This window comes from Pundamilia nyererei, unplaced genomic scaffold (assembly GCF_000239375.1).
Source record: "Pundamilia nyererei isolate P.nyererei 1_Seehausen unplaced genomic scaffold, PunNye1.0 scaffold00123, whole genome shotgun sequence".
Lineage (NCBI taxonomy): Eukaryota > Metazoa > Chordata > Actinopteri > Cichliformes > Cichlidae > Pundamilia > Pundamilia nyererei.
The window spans coordinates 1,776,063-1,792,026 of record NW_005187524.1 but is presented as its reverse complement, the minus strand read 5'-3'; the positions used below and the strand labels follow the sequence as shown (position 1 = coordinate 1,792,026).

Below are 15,964 nucleotides of genomic sequence, written 5' to 3'. Positions count from 1 at the left end.
TTTTTTTTTTTTGTTTTTTTTTTTTGTTTGTTTGTTTGTTTTTCTTTCCTCTCAGGGTTATGTTAATTATTTATTAGAAGTGGCAATGAAGTGAAGGATATCGAGTCTAGCTGAGAAAAAGACCAGGAGCTTGTTAATAAGTGCTGGATAGCCATAACAGAATTGGTTGTTAAATGTGTTGCTGTATTGCTGAGGTCACTAGAGAGCAGCGCTCTTGTTGCTTGTTTCCTTGACTCCCAAAACCCCTCAGGAAAATGTGTTTGGACAGAATCTGTGGGGACATTTTTCTTCTTTTTTTTTTTTTTCCCCCCCTGCTTTCCCCCATGGCTTATATGGCTTAGTTTGCCAATGTTCCAGTGGCTCTCAGGAATTCATCGCTCCCTCATTACAAGTTCAAATTGGCGTGTTTGATATGACCATCTAACTTTTCTTTTTTTCCCTGTGCGATTAAAAGAAAATTGCTCAGTCATTATGCATTGTGAAGCTCGCATGCATAGAAAGAGCCCCATTGTGTTTACATTACTTAACAAAATTTCTCAGCACACAGCTATAACAGTGGTGGTGGAAAAAATAAATACAATGCAGCAGTGCCTCTGTTTGACTGAGCAATAGCTCCCATTCAAAGCTGAACAAAGGTTCTCTGAACTGTCATTTAGGCTTTAGTAGAAGGGGAACAGGAGATGGAGGAGGCATTCTTACACCAGATGTGTAATGTGAGCTCACCTTTAGGTCTGCAAAGACTGGTCATTGTGGATATTGCCATAAATATCTCAAAGTGAAGGCACAGCTGGAAGCAAAGCTAGGTATTGCAAGTAGCGGGTGAGTTGGAGCGTTTTAACCTTTGTGTTTTGATAACTGTGCTGCGTCTACTGTACACAGCGTGGAGCGGTATGACCCTAGCAAGGATGCCTGGGAAATGGTAGCCCCCATGGCAGATAAGAGGATCAACTTCGGAGTAGGTGTGATGCTTGGATTTATATTTGTGGTGGGTGGACACAACGGAGTGTCGCACCTGTCCAGCATCGAGCGGTACGATCCACATCAAAACCAGTGGACGGCGTGCCGACCAATGAACGAACCCAGAACTGGTGAGTTTTGAGTTTTAAATTCAAAATGAGTGACTCTATTGTGATGGTTGGATCCAGAAAATAACACGAAAAGCCTATAATGAGAGATGTTTGTGGTATTGTTGTCTTCCAGGTGTGGGCTCTGCCATTGTGGACAACTACCTCTATGTGGTAGGAGGTCACTCTGGGTCATCCTACCTGAACACCGTTCAGCGTTATGATCCCATCTCAGACAGCTGGTTGGACTCCAGTGGCATGATGTACTGCCGTTGTAACTTTGGTCTGACTGCCCTTTGACCCATGGCCCAGCCAGCTAGGACCCAATAAATTACCTTAGACACAAAGAAGACTTTCTCTCTCTTTTTATTATTTTATTATTTTATTTTTTTGGCTCTCCTCCTCCTTCCCCACATTCATCCTCCAGGTGCAGATGAGCTTGCCTGCACATTTTCGTTAACATCAGAGAGCATTTCTGGGTGGATGGGTGTACCGGGCTAGCTGGCTGGCTAGAAGGGGGACTGCAGTCCGTGCTGCAGGGATGAGGAAGAGCTGGAAGGTTCTGGAGATAACGGAGGAAGGTGGATGGTGTTTGGATGACTGTCACTGGAAAACTGAGATGAACGCTCTATTGCTGCTGGACCACAATGAGGACTTCGAGCTATGTCTCAGAGGATTGTGGAATCTGCTTATTTACGTTACAAAATTCTTCGTCAAGTTTGCAGACAGTTTTATGTTGTGCTTCACGTCCTTAATTGTGCTAAAAAAAAATTTGTTTTGTTTTGTTTAGGAATTTTTCTGCTGCAACCAGAGCTGTGTGTTCAAATTTCCTAGAACACTGCAGTTTGCTTGTGCATTTGATGACTATGTGGTTATTGGCCATATAGTGTATATGTCTGTGTGTATGGTCCAGGGGGTATGTGCATGTCAAGATAGAACTGTTTTGTTTTGTCACATGTCTGCGTGCAGAACTGATGCTTGGGCTCAGCAACGCAGGATAATTCTGCATCCACATCAGTGCTTGACAAAAAATAGAAAAGTTGGAATATTTATATTTTCTCAAAAAAGGGCTGCCTTTCTCTTGTAAATGGTCTAAATGAAATATATAGATATAAATATATCCTCTAGTGCATTGCCTGTAAATGTTTTTCTGCACTGGCTCACTAATGTGTGTACAGTTTGATTCCCACAGCCACTGTAGAGGTGAATTCTCCTTAAAGTGTTCACCACTAGTCTCTGCTTCATCCTCTGAGCCATTTAAAAATGCAAAAGAAAAAAAAAAAAGGGTCTCATATTCTCTCCTCTGTTGCATCGGTCTAAGGTCAGATCATGCACTTGCTACTGTTCACAATAGTTGAAACTGACCTTGGCCTTCTTTTCACCTTTTTTGGTCTGTATACAATACTAACTGGTGCTATATTTAGGATTCAGGATTTAGCTGTTTGTCTGCGTTGCTTCATCCAGTTAATGTCAAACTCTGTTAGGCCTCTGCTGTGTAACTGGTGATAGTTATTTGCTATCGTATGAATTTAATTGGAGAAAATGCAAGTGGCCCCTAAAGCTACTAAAAGGGAAGCCTGTGGGCCAACAACTGCAAACTTCTACCTGCATAGTCCCCAAAGGCAAAAAGATTGGCATGATTTCTTTTCTTTTCTTTTTTTTTTTTTTTTTTTTTTTCCCAATTCTTTCAACTTTTTTTTTTTTAAATGTTACACTTTCTCCATTATTGGTCCAGTTGCAGGATGTGAACATGCTTTGTCAACTATCTGTAGCTGGTATCCTCTCTTGGCTTTGAACACGATTTTATTTGTGATTGGGTCAGACATTTCTGTGCTAGTTAATCCTCCTCTAAAAACATGTCTACACGTGGCCAGGTCTTGCTTACAAGCTTAGGTTTTAAGTAATATTTTCAGATTGGTGTGAAACGGCAAAAAGTTTGAAAAGGAAACGGTCCTACGCAACATCTTCCCTTGTGCCACATTTTTAAACATTTTCCCTGCATTCTTCCATGTGGTTATATATGGAGGTGGATGATAAGGCACCAAGGGCTGTGCTTGCCAGCTCTGGCCATGTTGTTGCTGTCACCAGGCCTGGGAGAGAGTTCAAAGCGTGCGACTGGGCTCGAGTGACTGCACAGCAATAGAGGGGACACTCACTAGCAGACGGCCAGGTAGTGATGCGTCTTAAGTCACTTGTTTTATGTTCAAGGCATGGGTTGTTGGTTGTGGGTTTTTTGCGTTGCTTTGTGGACTAATGTTTGCACATAAGTGAGAACTTTAACCAAGCTCTGCATTGCACTTACCAAACTATTTGATACATATTGTAATTTCTATATATGTTTTGATTTAAGCTAATGGCATTTAGATACCGCAATAAGACTTGTTTCCTTTCGTGGGTTAAATTATGTTTTGTTGTTTGTCTCTTTAAAAAGAAGAGAAAAAAATAGAATAAGGCCAAGGCATCTAATGTTGGTGTAAGAGAACCCCCACATAGCATGTCTGTCAGATCACACTGTTGGCTGGTGATGTCCAAATGAAACATCAGACTGTAGCTTGACATTGTCTAAACCAACCAGTCATCCTATGTTGTCATTTTTGTTGTGCATGCTGGTTCATTTTGCACAAAGCATGTGTTTATTTGGTTCAATTTAGATGAATTTTTTTCCTGCAGTTCAGCACTTATAAGTCTCGTAAACACTACATAGGTGTGTTCTTTCACCTTGCCCTTGTTTACTCTAAACTAAATCTGTAAGATGATAAGTTAAATGACATTTGCCGTGCAAACTGGTCAGTGTCACATGTGAGAATCGCGGTTTGTCATTGATTTTTCTTTTTTTCCCCATCAAAGTCAAGTACTTTGAATTTCTGATTTATTTGAAAAGTAACACACAACTTAATTTGTATGTCTGTACACTTTATTTCAAAACGGCACAACTATTAATTTTGTATTTAATTTGTTTTGTTTGTGTTCTCTAAATTCTTGTTGTTTTTGGTCTGTTGTAGTAGTGTTTGTCACTTTAGCACTGCAGCCACGGCACAGAATCACGCAGGCGTAATTGTGCGCCGTCGCCGCTGCCACGATTCATCTTGTCACTGTTATGTACAGATGTTGCCATTTCTGATGTGTATACTAACTATTTTAAGGTTGGAGAGAGGCTGATGAAAATCTGGAAACGTGAATCTGCAAAAAAAGAACAGATGTATGCTTTTTTTTTTTTTCTCTTTAAATTATGGCCTAAATTAATGTCATGTTCTGCCACCACTCTCACCAAAGTGCTTGTACAAAGAAAGCAGATGGATGACTAACACATGTTCTGCAGTGGCCTACCACTCTGTTTATGTCTGGGAGGGGGGGGGGGGGGAAATCCTATGAAACTGATGTCAATGTTAGCCAAAATGACCACTCTGCTTCTTTTTACATTTCCTTGTGTGTCTGGAGTAAGGTGATGATCTTGAATTTTATATCCTGTGGATTAATACTGGAAGTACAAGATAACATTAGGTGTTTAAAAACAGTAGCTTTTCACATTTTCTCATGTTTGACTGAAGACATTTTACATACATTTAAATCTGTTTATGTGGTGCAGCTGTACCCAGTTTAAAATAAATGCCTGCCTTAAAAAGGTACTGCCTGCTTTTTCTGCATCTCTTCCTGGCATGCACGTGAAAAAGGACGATAAACTGGAGCCATAGGCAAGGTTTCAAAAATATCTGTATTTGTATTGTAAAGACAGTGTCAGCATATAAATAAACAAACAGGGGAAAAAAAACCAACTTAAAATCTTGATCCAAGAATTAACTCTCAACTGGATTCATGTTAAACTTTCCTTGAGAGAGGCACTGTGTGACAACAGTAATGCTTTGACTTGAACCAAACAAAAATAACATTTTGAGACTGCTGTGTGCTGAACAAGCTGTGAAATGCCTGACTTTTATTCATCGGTTTATGCATGTGGCCTGAATGGATTTCTAGGCCAGCTTGTAGTGTAATTTCAGATTACTTCTAAATTGGCATAATTTTATATTTTCACCTGTTTTGGCAAATGCTTACCTCAAATTTAAACCATAACTTGTTCACCTGGTAGGCGGGGACTTAGTAGTTTTTCCTCACCCCACAGTGGGGGGGGGGGGAAGCACCAGTTTAATTTTAGGAAAGGACTGAAATGCATAAACATAAGCTTAAATTACAGTACTGCGTTGAATCCCTGTAGCAAGGGGGCTTACATTTATGTTTGTGCGCTGGTGTGTCTGCGTTGGGAATGAAATGGATCTGATCAGTGCAGGAACCAGAGAGGACTTGGGAATTGTACACAGACCTTTGGAACTATGAAGACAGGAAAAACTGTGTGTGTACATTAGCAGATTGTATATTTTCTTTGGCATAATGACCAAGTTTGATTCAATTGCACCCTCTGTGTCATTATGCTTGTGCTAAGTACTAACCAGTGGTTATTATGGAAAAGCACTGCCAAACAGATGCACAACAGCTGAGAGGTCTGCATCGCTGCATGCACGGCTGGCAGGAGAGTTTTGTAAATCAACCATGGAGGTAAAAAAAAAACCCCAATACTTTTTATACTTGTACTGAAAACTTGTGTCAGTATCAACTCCAAACAGAAATTTCTACAGCGCAGTTTTACCTACTAATCTCTTATGCCGACGGTCACTGCATATGTATATGAAATTCACTACTGACTCGTATTATTGTTTATAAATCTCAACCCTGGACTATTATAGTCCATTATATTCTTGGATTCCAAGCGTGCCCAAAAAGATGTCATTTCCATTTTGCACTGTAAGCTTTAACCAAGCATTCAGCTGAATTGAGGAAGCTAATCCAGGACAGGAATTAAAACTTATAGCAATGCAGTAAGAAAAGAACAACATTGTGGTAATGTAACAACAAAAAACTGGATGAATGCAATCACTCTGGCAAGTGCTGAGACTTTGGCTCATCTGTACTCTATGTCCAACTATGAGTTCACTTGTCAGAGGTGCGGACATAGACCAGAGAGGACAGCAGCAGGAGCTCTGGGGGCTTGTGTAACAAGATCAGATTATCGTTCCTCAGACCGTCATAGTGCATCCAGCAACCGTCTATCTGGAAGGCTGCAGAGTAGTGATGCTCCTCCTTGTTGAACAGTGTGGCACCCTCAAGTGTGTACCTGCAGGTAAGAAAAACATTTATTGTTCTCAATACTGGAAAGTAGATTTTTCCAGATTTTTTTGCTGCTCTTGATTTCCAATGAAAGAAATCCCAACAAATAAAGACAGGCAGCACAACAGTGCAGTGGAGAAGATCCAAATGACAGTTAAAATTTAATCACTGATCAGACAGGAAAGTTATCGGACATTTTTAATTTTAATGACCATCCTGCATCATAAATAAAGTTCCATTAATTCAGCTATGATGACTGCACAGGCCTCTGGCTCAGCAGATGTAAAAGCATTAGGAGGCCGGGCTCCACCTGAGCAACATGAAGGCTACACTGGCACATCGTTTGAATGAACAGCAATGCAGAACCTACTGTAGATATATCCACCTCTGATTCATACCTGTGCTGACAGAGAGCCAGATGGTAAGGGACATACGACAGCTCCTCTGACTTCCACTGCTGCATGTTGAGGATAACAAAGGGTGGCGGGCCATGGCAGAAAATCCTCTGGGAGAATTCCCTTAGACCATCACATCTGTTTAAAATAAATAAAAAAATTGTCAAGGAAGTACAACAACACAGCGCTGAAAAAGACGACGATGATGAAGATCCTGCCGTGTCTCACCCAATTTCACAGCAGAGCAGGAGCTTGGGGCAGAAGAACTCATCCACAGCTGACTGAATTGGGTCTCTGTGAGGAAGCTCGTGAGGAGGACTGAGAGGAAAAAGGGTCAGAGTGAAATTCTTAGAAATGTGATAAATATAATGTAACAACAATCCACTCACAAACACGTCACAACACTTGATTGCATTTCTTTCTGCCAACTTTGGCATAAGACGATGCACAGCTGAGGTCTGCTGAAGGGCACTTAAACATCAAATACTGGGGGAAAAAAACATATTTTGGGTAAAAAGCCAGCAACTGTGTCTTAACAAAACACTTGAATAGTAGGTAAATACAGTTTACCTGATGTTGATGGTACTTTTGAGGCAATCCTGGAAGCGGGCTGGACAGCTCCAGCTGGTGCACAGGCTCTCCTGCGTGGTGGACATGAGGTTTTCCAGGTTCTCTGTAAAGTTTTGGTGCTCGTTGCCAAACAGGTCGATCTCCAGGGCTGCCTGGTGGATCTCAGAGCGATATTGCCTTTTAGACATTCTGTCCCAGATCCACAGCATCTTCACCGTGGTGTAGTCACAGGAGTCCATCAGGTAGAGGAAATGCTCCACAAACTGCTTGCCCAGGAAGACAGCCAGCTCCCTGCGAAAGCCCTGGTTGTCCCGCAGAATCACATAAAGAATCATGAGGAAGCCATCGATGGTGCAGGTGTTTTTGAGCTGGATTTCCACGTACAGAGGCGTGCATGATATGGCTTTCCGTCCTGCCTTGATGGTAAAAACGCCTCCCCAAGGGAGCACAGGCCTCCAGAAGGAGCGGTCCTCCTCGTCGTTGTTGTTTATGGAGGCACGTATTTCTTCAAAAAGCGTCTTGGACCTAAAACAAATAATTAAATAAATAAATACACACAACCAGCAAAAGTTCAGACAAATGCGTTTTAACACAGGACGAGGTTAAATGTATCGCCCCGGTGGATTTGATCCGTTTCATTTCGAAAAACTGACGCTGTGCAAATGTAGGTCAAAAATCCTGCGATAGCAAAAGCAAACCACGCAATTGGCAAGTAAAGCACTGTTACCCTCCAGGGACTAGTCGGAGCCCGACAAATGATAACAAACCATCACCTCTAAGCTTACCTTTCGAAGTGTCGATTGTTCTCAGTGTTTGAAATTCGTGTTTTGAGGTCCTCAGTGTCGTTCAAAACACAGAATCTACTCTCCATTCCTCTCCGTATTTCCTCATTTCTCACGTCGGACCTCAAAGCCAGAAATATAAGTTGTGGTATTTGTCTCGCACCTTCTAGTAAACGAAGACACCTTACTGTGGATCGAAAATTGTAGTAGACGTCAAGTCTGACCTATATAAACAGTTGCTGTTAGCTTTGTAATGATATTAATCTAAGCTCTGTGTACATACAGTGCTGCCCTCTCCTGATTCTCCACGTTATTACACCCCAGTTTTGCACAGCCCCCGCCCCCGACTTCACCGTGAGCGTTAGAGCACAGCTAGAAGTGCTATTGGTCAATATATTCTAGCACGTTTAAGATGATATATGATTGGCTGTCACGAGCACCGCCCATTTAGGTAGGCCGAGCGAATATTCTACGTTGAACTACGTTGTTCTAGTTATCTTTGGCTATTATAATTTTAAAGACAAGGACAATGATGCTTTCTTCTTTATAAATTTGGTTTTATTTTTGGCAAATTTTCATATACACAAAAGCAAAGTCCTCGGCAGAAAGCCTGAACTTCTTGTATTAAAAATGGAACTTGCACAATATATAAGGACAATCTCCTCATCAAAAAACACTAAGGCTTTCAAGACTGTTAACATCTGTAACCGATTGAAACTGCTAACTTGATTTTGGCTCTTGCAAACTTTTGTTTATTTATGTTCCCCTTAATTTATTTTATTTTTTGTACTCACTTTTGTCTCACTGTCCTTATCACTCTTTCTGTTCTTCATTGTACTACCACAATGTCATCTTTTATGTGATCCCTGTTTTACTTGACTGTATGTCTAAAATGTGATAAATAAAGTTTTTAAAAAAAACTACGTTGTTCTATTCCTGAAAGTTAATACGCTGATATTCCACCGTAGGGTTGGTTTGTGGACGGAGTCTGCGCTGTTACCGTCGTTTCCCGACTCACTTTGAAGAAACCTTTTAGAAGTAGTTATTACCACTTGCGAGCCACGCTCCTCTACTTACAAGTCAGTGAGCGTGCAGACCAGCTACTACCGTCACCAGAAGAGCAGAGACCATCCCAGGGAAAGATGCTAGCTCAGATCATAAGCGGTAAAGAGGTTTCAGCGTAAGTATCAAACATTACCTTTACGAAAGCATAGGTAGCATGTGAATGTAATCAGCGTTGTGAAACATGTGACTGGCTAAAGAAGCTAACTAGCAAAGTTACAGTAACTTAACAGCTGGTGGTGTCTGATCTTACTCAAACGCTGTGCATCCTCTGAGGATTTTAAGTGCAATCTTATATATATGAAGTAAGCAGTCTGACGCCGTGAAGTGATTTCATAACTTAGTATAATCAACAGTTTTACTGTTAAATCAGTCGCATCGGGCCGCAGAGACTGTTTACAGTGCATATGCGTTGACTCTAAATTCAGCGGAAATCTGAGTAATTCACTTTCTTAACTGGTTAGGTTTGGTTATTCATAACTTCTGAATGCATCATTGCAAATCCTGGGGTGTTATGTAAGAAGCTGTGTCGTTGTGCTCTGATCTTTGTCCTATTGGTTCACTGACCTAATTTGAAGAAGAAAAATACAGTTTATACAGTCAGATATTCCAGGCAAACCCTTTTTTAAAATTATTATAATTTTTTAAAATCGAAAAACTTTGACCAGATCCAAGTAATGAGAATGAGTGGAAAAACGGCAAAAAGGCAAAATCTTTCTAACAGTAACACAAAAGACATCTAGCTGCATGTGCTTGTCACAAGATATAGCGGCCTGTATCTTGTTAAGACCGCCTCACAGTAGTTATTAGTCGATTATATTATGCAATACAAAGAGGCCATGCAGCCACAGAGCCGCTCTCCCCATGGGTCATCTTTATTCATTATCTCCAAAGTTCGACAGAAGCTGACATGCTTGACTGCACACTGTATGAATGACCTGTGTTTGTAGGAATATGAGCCCTGGTTGTTTAATGAGGAAAACTTGTACCAGTCACTGTTGAGATAAAGATCTGTTATGGTACAATACTCAGTGTTGTGATTGCCTTTTCTAATTACTGCAAAGATCCCCAGGGTCACTCTGCTGGTAGATAAATAAAAAGCAAACAAGGTCATATGCAAAATACTGTACCTAAGTAACATTTAATTACCCTGTTTTATATGCATATTGTATATAATTTGTGCTATATGTTTGGAAAACATTTTCTGCACACATTATTGCATCTTGAAAAAAAAGGGGGGGGGGTACATAAATCTTAAGGTTAAGGAGTTTCTCTTGAGACTAAGTTTAGTTGAACTGTGTCTCAAATCAGTGCCAAAATGTATTTCATCACCACTCCTGTTACAGCTCACATGATGCACATCTGTTACCTACTTTCTTTAGAACTTTGGGTTCTTTTCTTTGTTTCATTTGCATCCACAATATGTTAAACCAAACACTTTTGTGTGCAATCAGGATTTTGGGTTTAGACACAAAAGCAATGACCACAAAGTTCAGTTAACGCAATCACTGTTTTCTCGCTTGTCTTTGATTGGTTCAGCTGATTGTATTCAACCTTTATCTGTTCTGGCTTATCTCTTCTCTACGCAAAAAATAGTGCCCTGTTTTCTAGTCTCCAGAACATTAAATCAATAAAGATAAAATGAAGACAACAACTGAAGATAAGCACGCTTTTCTGAGTGATTGTCCGGAATGATAGTTTGAGTTTGGAAAATGACTCACAATGAGATCATCAGATGGCATTGATCTGGTGCATAAATTTGTCACTGTTTTAATTAAACGGTACAGATTGGGTCACATGATACTGCTAACTCTTTTTTTGTGTTATTGCACAAATTAAATTGGCTGTATTTTGTTTTCTCAGGCAGGTGAGGGAGCGTCTGAAGAAGGATGTCGAGCAGTTGAAACTTAAGAATCCCAACTTCAGGCCTGGTCTAGTGGTTTTACAGGTAAGTTTATGATGGAATTCTTTGTGGTTGAAGGCTAAAAGCCTTTTTCCCCTAAAAACATTTCTACCCATGCTTTCATTTGGCCTTTCGTTAGAGAGAGCACCTGGCAGGTAAGGGTCAGGGTATCTGTGTGCAGTGGCACACAGATACCCTGTGTGTGCACATGAGGATTCTGACATTTATGCTGGTGCTTTGTCTGTGTGACATAGTTCCTGTTCTGTCATAGAAATATGCAGGGGGATAAGCAGTATGTGTCTTTCAGGTTGGAGACCGCGATGATTCAAATCTGTACATCAGCATGAAGCTCAAAGCAGCAGCAGAGGTAAAGAAAATAATTTTTTGATACTGAAGGGATTTTTGCACCGCGTGTGTACACTGCATATTGTTTCAATGAGCCACAGCTCTAACCCTAAGCTGCATTTTTGTGTGCAGATTGGAATAAATGCAATGCATTTGAGACTTCCCGCGACCGCAACAGAGGAGGAGGTGAGTTAGAATCATTACTGGAGGCTTGTTTATTTAGTTGTCGGGTTGCACACACCTGCACAGCAACTCCAGGATTAGACTATTTATGGACACCTGGGGGAGTAGTTGTTCCTGCCATACTATTTCCTATGGTTTCTTGAAGCAAAAACAAATTGTCGAAAGAATCGCATAATTTTTTTTGTTGTGTTCACTAAAGTCTTTGAGTGCTTAAAACTCACAATAATTGACAGATTTTCAGCACAGAGACATATGGGTGAAATTTGAGCTTTCAGGCTTTTCTTGATTTAGCAATACAGGGGCTGTGCGGGAATGCAGTACATGACAAGCCTGAAAGCAATAAAGGGTTTTAAGGCTTCCTACCTGCTTTCAGATTCTTCACAGTATCACAGAGGTGAACAAGAACTCTTCTGTCCACGGTCTCATCGTTCAGCTGCCTTTAGATTCAGTCCATGAAATCGACACAGAGAAGGTCACGAACTCCGTGGCCCCAGAGAAGGACGTAGATGGGTAAGAACAGCAACACAGAAAAGTGTGATCATTTCAGAGTTACAGCAAGTACTTTTTTTAGTTTACAGAAGCAAAATAACTGTTGTGCTCATAAACAGTAATTAAATTTGTCCAACAAGCAGATGCATTGTAATAAACTTAAGCCTTTAAAAATACATTAAAGAGATTGGTTGTCCCACCATCATGAATACAGTGGCTGAGATGGTCAATGTGGTTCTGTCTAATCTCGTCTTACGTATGTGGTTATAGGCTACACACGAACTACACGAAAAGCGGAGATGTTCATGTGCCATGGAGGCAAATTTTTATTGTCTGTACCTTCAAACCCAAGATATGAAGTATCATACCTATTTTATATGATCTGCGAAGGGGTCCCCTCCACCCAACAAAACAGAAAGCTGCAAGACAAACCCTTTGGATAAAATGTCATCCTCTTCTTATTCACCTCACGCCTCATCTCCTGAACAGATGTCAGGCCTGTAAAACATGCAGAGGTTTATAAAATTCTTATTTATTCCTGATAGTGTTAGGAATACTTATTCTCAGCAGATTACACATGTGACACTCCTGTCTCCGGACAGTTGACAACGAGACAGCTAAGCAAAAACAGCTAAGCACAAACGAACATTATGCCAACTAAGGTAGGTTTGATTATCTTAAAAATTCCACTTTCCCTCTGGTAAACGGTGTGATTACGTTCTCACATCGTATGATAGTTTGAATGCAACAATGTTCAGTCTTCAGAGAAAGTTTCACTAACAGCAGCAAACAGCAGTGTTGCAACCCCAACAGCTCGCCTCACTGAGCCTTATTGACTTGTATCGAACTCCTTTCACAAAGTTTTACAGCCTCTTCTTGATTAAATAGCACATATTTAGAGCTGAGGGAAACTGCAAACTAACAACTCGCTGCAGAGGAAAAGTTTGTCCACAGTTGTTTGTCCTACAGTGGCCACCGTAGCTATAGTATACACTGTATTATAGCAGTGATATTGAACACACTGTACCTTTAAAAAGCTTTCAGATTGATGGGTATCTTCAGGTTACAGTGATTTGTACATTCTTGTGTGTTTACAGACTGACCAGCATAAATGCGGGGAAGCTGTCCCGTGGGGATCTGGGCAACTGCCTCATCCCCTGCACGCCAAATGGCTGCATGGAGTTAATCAAACAGACGGGTAAACAAAATCTCTAATAACCCTGAAAAACTGCAGTCAGTTACAATGATGTTACAATGTGTAAATATATCAAAAGTAACAACAATCTGTTTATGACGCTTCTCTACAGGCGTTTCTGTGGCAGGGAAGAGAGCGGTCGTGATTGGGCGCAGTAAGATTGTGGGCGCACCCATGCATGATTTGCTGCTGTGGAATCACGCCACCGTCACCACCTGCCACTCTAAAACCGTCGATCTTGCCGCAGAGGTAACACAGAGAAACACAAGTGTCATTAGGCTTTTTTGAGACACACAGAGGTATAAACAACAGCACAGTAGGCAGATAAAGAGCAGCTGTTTGAAGCAGCCGATTCTTAATACTGACGTTCTCATTTGATCTTAGCTGGCAAATGAAACTTTTTCACAACTTGTTATATGAGGAGCCTAATTAAATATTTTAGTCTGTTAACTATGGGCAGAAATCTGTGCCATCAGAAACTGAATTTGAATAAGTTCAATTTGAATTTGAATTGCTCAGATTGAATCTGAATTGTAACTTGAATAAATGCTTTTGAAAACTGAATTTGAATTAGTCTAATTTGAAATTGAATTTATGGTTTGAAAATGACGCACAGCAAGAAGGTCCTGAGTTCAATTCCAACATCAGGCCGGGGTCTTTCTGTGTGGAGTTTGCATGTTCTCCCCGTGTTTGCGTGGGTTCTCTCCGGGTACTCCGGCTTCCTCCCACCGTCCAAAGACATGCAGCTTGTGGGGATAGGTTAATTGGACAATCCAAATTGTCACTAGGAGTGAATGTGAGTGTGAATGGTTGTTTGTCCCTGTGTGTTAGCCCTGCGACAGACTGGCGACCTGTCCAGGGTGGCCCCCGCCTCTCGCCCTATGACAGCTGGGATAGGCTCCAGCGACCCCCGCGACCCTGAAAGGACAAGCGGAAGCGAATGGATGGATGGATGGATGGTTTGAAAATGATCATCACTAAATTGAAATTGAATTTATGGTTTGAAAATGAATTGATTTGCTTTGAAACTGCATTTTATCCTTTAAAAATTCAGCTCTCGAATAATTTCAGTTTCAGTTCCAAAATTCAGTTTTTTGGAACTTACATCCGGTTCCGGTTCAAGCGCAGATTAATAGAACTACGTTTTACTAGCGGACCAATTTAGTGATGATCATTTTCAAACCATAAATTCAATTTCAAATTAGACTAATTCAAATTCAGTTTTCAAAAGCATTTATTCAAGTTACAATTCAGATTCAAATTGAACTTATTCAAATTCAGTTTCTGATGGCACAGATTTCTGCCCATAGTTAACTGCCCCAATTATTCTAACTTAACAGTTTATGACATCATAGGAACCACAGATCTCTACTGCCTGCAGTATAAACACTAATTCACGTGTTCCCTTATTTATTCCTCTAGCATCATTGCTTAAAATCCAGTTTCTTCATTTATAAACATTCATCGTTTATCCCTCCCTGTTTCTGTCTAGGTGGGTAGAGCAGACATCCTGGTTGTTGGTATTGGAAAAGCAGAGATGGTAAAAGGAGAGTGGATCAAGAAAGGAGCAGTGGTCATTGACTGTGGCATCAACCACGTTATAGGTATTAATGCGGTCATGGTGCATTGTATTTCCTTTTGAGATAATCAGCAGATGCATGAGTCAACTGGGGTCTCTTTTTCAGATGAGACTAAATCCAGCGGAAAGCGTGTTGTGGGCGACGTCCATTTTCAATCAGCCAAAGAACAGGCCGGCTTCATCACCCCTGTGCCTGGTGGAGTGGGACCTATGACTGTGGCCATGCTGATGGCGGTAAGGCCCATTCGGACACCTGAGAGTTGATCAAGTTTAATTAAGAGTTTGATTTTTTTTTTTTCAAACTTTTCTTTCTTTTGTTTTCTTATCACGTTTACTTGTTTAGAACACCGTGCTGAGTGCAAAGCGCTTCCTGGAGAGCCATCAGGCAGGAAAGTGGAACATTTCTTACACCAGACTCAATCTCCGAAAGCCAGTGCCAAGGTTTGCCTCCTTATCATAATCATAACCATGCTGTTCATTAACTTGATGCAGAAGCCCAATCCTCGCTGTCTTGCTGAAGAAGCTAATTTTCTTTTTCCCTTTTGTTATCCCACAGTGACATAGTGATTTCTCGCTCCTGCGCAGCCAAGTCCATTGACAGTCTGGCCAGAGAAGTGGGATTGTTTTCTGATGAAGTAGAGCTCTATGGCAAGACTAAGGCAAAGGTCCAGCTGACTATCATCAAGCGCCTTCAGTCCCTGCCAGATGGAAAATATGTAGTGGTCACTGGGTATGTTAAATAAAAGTGCAGACTGTAGACAAAATCTTATTTCAAGATACTGAAGTTCTCAGTTTGTGGAAGTAGAAGTTATTCAAATTGGCAGACTGTTTCCATCTGTAGTTCAAAAATCCCCAAGTTAACTAAAGCTATCAGCAGAATGTTAAGAGAGAAACACTTTCTTAACATTTCTCAACACAGATTTTTTGGCTTGTTGTCCTAAAAATCACTTTAAGAGAGATCTGGGGTCCGTTCTTCGTACCTCCAAGATCAAATCATCGCGCCAACTTTGAGCTCGCTATTCCGGTTCTCCGAACACACCTGTTGTTGACGATTAGTACAGCTGGATGAAGTAATGTGAGATCACTGGGTGGCTTAACAGGGGCTACGCATCGATAGTAGAAACATTGATCGGCAACCCTCTGATTGGTCAGCGAAAATGTCGAAGGAGCGCGCTCAGTGTTTTTCGGCAGCAGAGCAAGAACTCTTGAGTGAGGGATTTCAGGAGTTTCAGAGTTTAAT

General features: G+C 40.9%; 3 protein-coding genes across 7 annotated transcripts in view; 2 read left to right on the top strand and 1 right to left on the bottom strand.

Annotated features, from left to right (window-relative positions):
* The window catches only part of klhl28 (kelch like family member 28), a 6,528-nt gene extending 5,114 nt beyond the window's left edge, over window positions 1–1,414 (top strand). For all 4 annotated transcript variants that reach the window (XM_005742808.2, XM_005742810.1, XM_013913280.1 and 1 more), the window contains exons 5-6: window positions 880–1,088; window positions 1,201–1,414. In XM_005742808.2, coding sequence (XP_005742865.1) covers window positions 880–1,088; window positions 1,201–1,364 — 373 coding nt within the window. In that variant the 3' untranslated portion in view covers window positions 1,365–1,414. The remainder of the gene's footprint in view (window positions 1–879; window positions 1,089–1,200) is intronic.
* A 3,378-nt stretch (window positions 1,415–4,792) lies between these two features.
* On the bottom strand, window positions 4,793–8,311 carry dorip1 (dopamine receptor interacting protein 1). The gene is made up of 5 exons (XM_005742805.2): window positions 7,972–8,311; window positions 7,187–7,711; window positions 6,845–6,934; window positions 6,620–6,754; window positions 4,793–6,228 (listed from the first exon to the last, which is right to left on the bottom strand). Exons 1-5 carry the CDS (start codon window positions 8,055–8,057, stop codon window positions 6,045–6,047), a joined length of 1,020 nt encoding a protein of 339 aa, XP_005742862.1. The 5' UTR covers window positions 8,058–8,311; the 3' UTR covers window positions 4,793–6,044.
* A 661-nt stretch (window positions 8,312–8,972) lies between these two features.
* Window positions 8,973–15,964, top strand: part of mthfd1b (methylenetetrahydrofolate dehydrogenase (NADP+ dependent) 1b) — a 16,994-nt gene continuing 10,002 nt past the window's right edge. For both annotated transcript variants that reach the window (XM_005742806.2, XM_013913289.1), the window contains exons 1-11: window positions 8,973–9,148; window positions 10,894–10,978; window positions 11,241–11,300; window positions 11,411–11,464; window positions 11,835–11,971; window positions 13,048–13,148; window positions 13,258–13,394; window positions 14,638–14,749; window positions 14,831–14,958; window positions 15,068–15,165; window positions 15,281–15,454. In XM_005742806.2, the coding sequence (XP_005742863.1) occupies window positions 9,111–9,148; window positions 10,894–10,978; window positions 11,241–11,300; window positions 11,411–11,464; window positions 11,835–11,971; window positions 13,048–13,148; window positions 13,258–13,394; window positions 14,638–14,749; window positions 14,831–14,958; window positions 15,068–15,165; window positions 15,281–15,454 (1,124 nt within the window). In that variant the 5' untranslated portion in view covers window positions 8,973–9,110. The remainder of the gene's footprint in view (window positions 9,149–10,893; window positions 10,979–11,240; window positions 11,301–11,410; window positions 11,465–11,834; window positions 11,972–13,047; window positions 13,149–13,257; window positions 13,395–14,637; window positions 14,750–14,830; window positions 14,959–15,067; window positions 15,166–15,280; window positions 15,455–15,964) is intronic.